An 8,578-nucleotide genomic window follows, 5' to 3' on the forward strand; every position below is an offset into this window, starting at 1 on the left:
AGCTAGCTTCGCATAGGATCCCAAACAAATTTATGATAAGACTGAGCATATAAGCAAACTGTATATCAAATTGTAACTTAAGGCAACTAGCCAAATACATAGGTAAAATACATGTTTTCCGCAATACATGTTAGCTAGAATAAGCGGCACGAACATTGACATGACAAAAGAAACCAAAAAAGAAGTCAAGAAACAAACAAAACATACAACGAAAACCAAAGTCAAAAATCGTGCAGACAGGACACATCACCCAACACCAATTTAATCACATTTAATAATTTTACTTAAATTTACAATGATAATGATATTTATAAGTAATTTAAATAAATATGAATAGCTCTCAACTTTCTTATTATTTTAATAAACCATCCTTGAACAGCATAAAAAATACAGACATCAACTTTTATTCAAAAAAAGAAACCATTAAACAAATAAAAACAGGCTTAACAGAGGGGGTCCCAAGGGAAGCATACACTTTGTATTAAGATCCGATCCAAAAGTTCTCCTTTAGCAACATATATTACACCTGCAAAAAGCTTGCATACTTGGCACCAAGGAAAAGCCTTTGGATACAGAGTAAGGCGTTTTTGGTAACCTCGGCATTCTCATGATTCATTAGTTTCATGACTCGCTCCTTTGCTTTGAGGTCGGTGACTATGACCCGGCCTGCAGGATGGTATTGAATAAACTGGGACAGATCAAAGCAAGCAACGGCCAATGCCCTTGGATCACTTGATGTTTCCAATATCGTAAGCAGGACTCGTAGAGTCTACCAAGTATAATATCCATTGTCAGTAACTGTCCATTTACTATTTACTAATTCAATTATTCACTCATTTATTGTAACTACTACTATATTCCAGAACAGCATAAGTAATGTATATAGATCATTTTTCATTAGTCTTGATACGTTTAACTTAAACTATTCAATGACAAATACCTGGAAATCGTTCTCTTCAAAGTTTGTAATATTATCTCTCCAGAATATAGCATCTTTATGCATTGGAGACCAATCAAGATGACCAAGAAGGACTTCCTGTTTATACTTGTCAAAAGAACTCAATTTCTTGATGTTATCTTTCAGCCCTTCTTCTAGATGATTTAAAGCATCCAAGAGGTCCTATGAGATGTAAAAATAGTTTAAACAGAAAGGCTAAAAAGGAACTAACTAGCGACGGCAAGCTCATAAGCTTGTTCTCTAGATTTATGTTTGCCAGCCAGATTCTTGCCTCAACACAAGAAACCCAAAGGGAACACAGACGCAATAAGCAAAACTTTCATTCACTCAGGTCTTTACACTAGTCGTGGCAAAAGAGGCTGGGTTGGGTCGGGCAGGTTGAGTAGCAAGACAAAGTCACAAAAAAGGTCCCTTGTTGTACGCGTAGGGTTGGAATGACTTGAAATGCCTTTTTAGTAACCATGGTGTCCTACCTTTGGTTGGTTAGATCCACAGGGTCTGACTCTACCACCACTTGTTCACCATACAAACTTGAACACAGTAATGCTCTCCTTTAAGGGAGATTGGCAGATTGGAGTGACCCTCAGAAGGAAATGAGGAATGATGGTATCAAAATGATTCAGAAACTTTAGAACTCTCACACGTTGGTGAAAGTTCCCAGTTGATAACAAACTAGGACACCCATCATAGGTTGCACTGAAATGATTTTTGGTACTTAAAACAACATCGATGATTAATGTCTCATATGGATTATAAAACTTGTATCATTTAAATATAATCTATAACTTTGATATAATGATGAGGGTTTAATGGATAAAAAAAATAACTTTGGGTGACTTTTGGCCCATTTGACCCATTTCATTTTAAGCTAATTGTCCATTTTACCTGATTGTCAGAGATAAAATGTAACCTGAATCGACTCACCTGTACCTGACATAAATATCTCCCTTTCCTCAGTCTTCTTCTCAAATGTTGTGGCATTAGCACTACATTTTATTTGGCAAATTTATGAGTTTATTTACGTTAAGTAATTTCTCACCTCGTCACTCCATGCTTGTGCTTTTAAACTTTGAACAATATGTGGAAGTCCAAGATCTACCATCTGAGCTCCAAAACTCCCCTTCGAAAGCAAGTTTTTGAAAGTCAACACTATCAATCTCACAACCTACCAATCATTAGTGGTCCCAAAAGTTATATCACTATAATGTAGCATTTTATGTAACAATTTTAAACGCAAAATTGAGCTTCAAACAGCAGTAGCAGATTGAATATAAACTGACGAGTTATTAATAGTACTTTGATGAACAAAACATATATGGAAAGGTAAGTGAGAACCTTTTCTTTGGTTGAACCTTTGACGACCTCCAACAACCGTGGCAGGGCTCTAGATGTAGCCAAGTACTCAATTGCAGGTTCATAGTAGGACAATAGCCAAACACAGAGGCATGTTTCATAGAGAAGCTGTTTGACAACTGAGGTTAGTAAAATCTTATCAAGACATAAGGAGGCTTCTTATATAACTAAATGAACTTCCGTCATGTTATGCATTAGAATTTAATTCTATGGTAGTTATTCAAGAAGCTGCTAGTTTGTCCATATTTAACCAGGTCTATTAATAAATAGACATGGTGCTTTCGACCTTTTTTTTTTTACTTATAAATAGAATCGAGCTATATTATAAGGAAATGGGTCAAAAATCCCCAAAAGTAACCTTTCAATGCATAAAATATCCTGAATCATTATAAGAAAAACATAGACTATTATCAAAGTAACAGAACTGTTTAATTATATTTAACAACAATACTTTATATTTTATAAAAAGTATTTTGGCTCAACCGCTCAACCCCATTTGTTCCGACACATACAAAAAATTTGACCATTTTGACATGTTACCAAACGCAATCAACATGCCAGTTTTATCAGTTACAAATATTATGAAAGGAAAGGCTACCTGAATCGACTGCTGAGTGGATGCGGGAGCAATGAGAGGCACAAGCAGCTTAACTCCATCTGCTTGAACAAATGATGACCTAACAACAGGTTCCTTCAACAATGTTGCTAGGCTGTTGACCGAAGCTGGAATACTACGACTGGGGTGGGAAGGCTTTTTAAGCTGTAAAAGCAATCTAGTTACTCAAACTTCTTTTTTTGAACAGCGAGTTAGTAGTTAGTAATTAGTATTCAAGACACCACAGGTTCCTACAAATGTTTACTCAAACATTTTTGAATAATAATATAATGAATCTATAGGAAGAATATTAGTAAATGGGACTAAAACAGCAAAATAACTTTAGTCATTATATCACACTAACAACTTGCTTCACATTCTACTATGATGTTTGAGCTTTCAGTGCATTTAGATTTCACTCCTTCATGATAATGTATGTCATTACTCATTCATTTTTAGCAAACTGCCTATTAGTCGGTCTAAAAGAGAAGACCATCAAGAAAAATTAAAATGAAGCATCTGGCCAGTCACGATATTGATCATAATACTCCTCAACCAAACTTGTAAAGAAATATTGCCGCCTTTAAATATGAGATAGAGTTCAGTAAACCAGTAATCTCATACACCAAATTAAAAAAGGAAGATATGAAATGGTCTTATTACAATGTGCCTCTCCTACCTAAAGGTTCCAGAGCCAATCCAGATACATATTGTAACACCCAACTATTAATGGGTCAGTAAACATATATAGCCGAGCTGGTTTAGACTAGACCCATACGTAGAAGACTTAATAGTTTAATGCAAGGTAATGATATGACAGATACTGTATACGAGAACCGCATTTGATATTATATGTTTTGTAATCTCGACTCTTTCTAAAGTTTGTAGTGGACACTACAAGCCATAAAATGTTAAAGACACAGATGAATAGGTCAGAACAAACCTGAAGACAAAACCATTCCACTAATCCTTTCAAAACGTCATCACTTGAGGTGATTTTCTTCTTTGAATCCCCATTTAAAGTCAGGCCATTCTGCTTGGACCTAGCACTACAATTACAGCAATAGTGATCAATAACGTTTATATTAAGTACCATTGATGAATTCTTTCTGTATCTAGAAGTTGTTTTACGTACCTCACGACCAATGTAAGTATCTTAGAGCTCTTCTCCTGTATGAACCAGCTACCTTTCCATAGCAATCTGCAGTGCAAAAGGATTTGAGTTACCTCAGGACTAGATGAATGAAAGAAAGAAAAATAGCTACATAGTTGAAAATTAAAATTAAGATTACATTCATGAGCATTAAAACATATCAGTATCATAAAACTCACTGCTATGCTAAAGAAAAATACACATCCATTTAAACACCCACATCATGGATTTGTTTTCCACTATTCACAAAAACAAAACATGTACCAACAGTTCCGGAGAAGCAAAACAGAAAGGGAAAGCTAGAGATTAGAATATCTCTCTCTCTCTCTCTCTCTCTCACACACACACACACACACACACTCACACTCTCACACACAATGTGCCATTATCATTAATCTCCTCTGAGCATGTTGACCTTCCTAACACTCCAGAAATCTGTAATCCAAATATATGCTGCAGAATACAATCTATCTGACAATAGACTCATGGTGCAACTTGATTACTAAAATACTAAGAAAGAATGGTCTGATACCAATTGCAAGGGAAGTCTCTTCAAAATCCAGATTAACTCAGATAATATCAAACATATCACTTAATAGAGCCAGGGAGCTCGCATTCTGTTTCACCAGACACCATCAATCCCAGTTGTGGGCCGAATGTGTGTGGTAGACCCGGCCAACATAGTGTTAGTTGCCAAGACCTATCTATGGATGTTATCAAGGGTAGAACATCTATATTGGCCATTTAGAAACATCATGCAGCATATAAAGAAATTTTTTTCCTAGAAAGCAATAATATTGAAAGAGAACAACCTCAGGAAAGGTTCATAGATATCTTCATCTGCGAGAGACTTGTCATGAAACAACTTTGCTCTTTTGGGATTTGCTGCAAAATGGGTACTTAGTAGGTTAAGTGATTAAAGCATAAATATGTAAGCCATAACCACAATCCCTTGACAAGATGAGAAGGATAGAATAGCATCCATGGGAAATTAAAGAGAAATTGTAATTAATTTGTCCAGTCACCTGTAAGCATATCATCAATTAAAGCCAAAACATATTCGACTGTATCCTCTTTCTGTATGTCACGCAAGATGCTAATAAATACACGGATGTAAGATGGACCATCCTGTGACAAGAGTTTAAAAGAAAAGTTAACTGATGAATGTAAATGATGTGACAGTATCACAAGCAACAATTGCACTGTTAAGTGATTAGAGTGTTACTCTTCAAGGGAAGAAAGACATGAAAAAAGGTTGGAGATTTGGGACCCACATAGAGAAGAATACAGAAACAATGTAACCTAATTTGGTTTGCTTATCTCTAATCCATGTCTTTTAACGTACCAGTAGCATATATGAGACTTATACCAATAAGAGGTCGTTAGGAGAGATATTGTTCTAGAAAGTATCACTTAGAGCTAGGGGCTAACATACCTTCCGCTGGTTAAGTAGATGCCTAAACAGTCCAATTGTTTATAAACTCCTTCATGTTAATATAGGTGTAAAATAGTTAAAAACTCAAAACTTCAAAAGTGTTGATAGATATATGCTTGTTGATTGCATTCTCCTAATTGTGATCGTAAGATCTTCTAATAATTGCTTGAACAACAAAAAATTAATGAACTAAATCACATGCAAGCAGCAGACAATAGAACAAATATCAGCAGCAACATATGCTTTGCAGCAGAAATAAAAATAAGCAAACCTTCTATTACAAATTCAACTTCAACACCAACTCTCATAAAACCAAAGTAATTTCCAATAACAGTTACAGCGAAAAATCATTAAAGGCAGGAAGAGCACAAACAAAAACGAGAAGTAGCAGATCCCATAGCTGTAAAAGTGCACCCCTCTCATGTCCTCACTTTTCCAGATAAATGGAACTTGTTTTTGTTTTGATATTGTGCATAAATTATATATGCTTCACTTTACACTTCTTACAGCTAAAGCAACCAGGCATTCTCTTTTTAGGATGCTTGACTAAATGCACTATTTTTAAACTGGCCGGTTGGACAACATTCGGACCGGTATTTTCCATATTACCACTGATGGTACTTTTGGGCTGGGAGTGAACCGGATCAAGCCGTACCAAACCTGGTGAACCGGATCGGACTGCATTCAGACAAGGGTTAAACCGGGCAACGTGGTCATTTCTATTTTTTAATTTTTACACGACTATGTATTATTTAAATGTTTTAACTTTTTGGATAATATTTGAATGCGTTTAACTTTATATTGATATTAGAACTTGTTTAGCTCATATATTATCGTGGTAGAATTTGGTTATATTTAGACGGTTGGTGCTAGAACTTGATATTATTGAACTTACATTGAGTTCAAATTAAAATTATTTTCATATTACTATGCTCAACGTACTATTTCTTTTGGCCGACCAGTAAAATATTGAGAGGTCGGTTCAATGTCCATCCCGGTTTTCTAAATGATAAGTTTGCTTGATGTGCCTAGATATTTCATATACAAACTGTCTTGAGTTTGGACCTACACACAAACCGTGAGCAGAAAATATAAAAAGCAACCCCATTTCACCCCCCTAATCGGTTTATAATTTGCCAAGTCAAAACTAACTAAGATGCCGATTCGGATAAAGTGGCTACTTAATCCTCCCATGGATCCAACACTTTATAATCATTAATCATCATACTAAGTAAATTCGGATAATGGCTTGTCGTAGGGGTGTTGATGGGTCGGGTTAAATGGGTTTCGGGTTATTTGGTTCGGGTTATTCAGGTTTCGAAGAATTATAAATTAAACCGTAACCCAAACCGAATAAGATTTGCGTTATTCGGGTTTGGGTTGTTCGGGTTCGGGTTTTTTGGATCAGGTTTTGGGTAACCCAAATAAAATGTGATTGACTTTACGTGCATTAGTTACGCAACATTGCAACAATCTAACTTCAATTTCGAAAACTTGAATAACAGGGATACTTATATTGATTAAGTTTGTGCGTTTTTGGAATTCTTGCATGAAAAGATGATTGTATTATTAGAATAAAAGTCATAGACAAAACAAAAAAAATTTATAAACTATATAAAAATATAAAAACTACTGATATTAAATAAACAAAATTTGACAAAATATGACTCTTCTTATATTCATATTGTTATCATCTTTTATTAGTGTATTTTTAAACATTTATTATTATTTAACTTTGCACAATCCTGATTTTGTTTATAAATCAAAATTTAATATTCAAATAATATATACTTTAAATAAATTTAATGTGTTATATTAGTGTGTGTATATATAAACGCATCCTATTTGGGTTATTCGGGTTGACCCAAATTATAAAATTTTCACCCGCAACCCAAACCGATTAAGCTTTGGGTTATTCAGGTTGACCCAAACGACGACCCACAAACCAAATAACCCAACCCATTTCATCCAAACCCATTTGGGTTGGGTTGGGTTGGGTCGGGTTGCTTAGGTTTGGTTATTTTCAACATCCCTAGCTTGTCGTGACTAAGAAGCATTATCATTGAGCACACGTAAGACGGAAAGGTAAAAGAAGCATAAACAAGAAACATTAAGTACATACATTCTCTAACAAGGGTGTGCGGTCAATTTCGGACTTTTTGTCGTAACGCCTTAGACGCTGAAAAGCAGTTGTGGTGATTAACTTAGTGTTCATGTAGGTCTCCCATGGGATATCCCTCCTCAAAACCTACACAAAACAAAATATACAAATTATTACTGTATATATATTTCCATTCAATTTATATATAATTTGTTATAAACACATGAAAGAATTGAGTTTTAGATTCATAAGGATCTGAATCATTAAGTAACTATAATCAAACAGTCGTAGATTGTTTATTATTAGGGCATGGATAGATGTGTGTCTACATATACATACATATTATTATAGACATATAGATATACAGATGATGTGGGAGTACCTGATCGGAATTGAGCTCGGCTTGATCCATCGGCGGCATTTTTGAGATTTTGATTTAATGTGTGTGTGGAGTTTGATTGAGATCAGAGATTGGATTTGGGGGTAAAAGGTCGTTAATTTGTTCGCCACAAAACAAACAGGGTCAATAAAGAAAGAAAACAATTACAGTTACGGGCTATTATTTATATCTATCCTCTACAAGTGTATTTTGATTTGTTTTTAATTTTGTTTTTTTTAATTTTTTATTTTTTAAATATATATAGGTGTAACCCCTCCCTCTTGTCAAATTTCCGCTATGTTTTGAGCAGCAAATTTGGTTTGTTAACACACTAATATTTCATTGAATAAAGACAAAAAATCATGATTAATAATGTAGTATCACATGTTACAGTATCTGGGAGGAACTATAACGAATGGGTAGTCGGGGCTACAGGTCCGTTTCGTCCATAAAGTATAAAATTTTTTAAATATTTTATGTTATATATTGGTTCTACGGGTTTAAAAATAATAAAATACTGGTTCAATAAAAAAAATTAAAAATGAAGCGAGTATAAAATTATATCCCTTTTCAATAGTATATGATCATATAAAAAAAATCAAGA

General features: G+C 34.6%; 1 protein-coding gene across 1 annotated transcript; it reads right to left on the bottom strand.

The window, feature by feature from the left end:
* Positions 1 to 324: 324 nt before the first annotated feature.
* LOC122610557 (V-type proton ATPase subunit H) lies at positions 325 to 8,129 on the bottom strand. Its single transcript, XM_043783539.1, has 11 exons — positions 7,978 to 8,129; positions 7,617 to 7,742; positions 5,085 to 5,187; positions 4,872 to 4,944; positions 4,042 to 4,107; positions 3,850 to 3,955; positions 2,910 to 3,071; positions 2,294 to 2,419; positions 1,998 to 2,123; positions 941 to 1,120; positions 325 to 769 (listed from the first exon to the last, which is right to left on the bottom strand). Exons 1-11 carry the CDS (start codon positions 8,014 to 8,016, stop codon positions 521 to 523), a joined length of 1,356 nt encoding a protein of 451 aa, XP_043639474.1. The 5' UTR covers positions 8,017 to 8,129; the 3' UTR covers positions 325 to 520.
* Positions 8,130 to 8,578: the final 449 nt, after the last annotated feature.

The sequence above is a fragment of the Erigeron canadensis genome, chromosome 1, assembly GCF_010389155.1.
Source record: "Erigeron canadensis isolate Cc75 chromosome 1, C_canadensis_v1, whole genome shotgun sequence".
Taxonomy (NCBI): Eukaryota; Viridiplantae; Streptophyta; class Magnoliopsida; order Asterales; family Asteraceae; genus Erigeron; species Erigeron canadensis.

Excerpts from the sequence above, each read along its gene's own strand:
- LOC122610557 (XM_043783539.1), bottom strand. The coding sequence starts at position 8,016 with ATGCCGCCGATGGATCAAGCCGAGCTCAATTCCGATCAG. Across the intron at positions 7,743-7,977 it reads CCGAGCTCAATTCCGATCAG|GTTTTGAGGAGGGATATCCC; the intron begins GTACTCCCACAT and ends TGTTTTGTGTAG. Across the intron at positions 4,945-5,084 it reads AATTGATGATATGCTTACAG|CAAATCCCAAAAGAGCAAAG; the intron begins GTGACTGGACAA and ends CCCATTTTGCAG.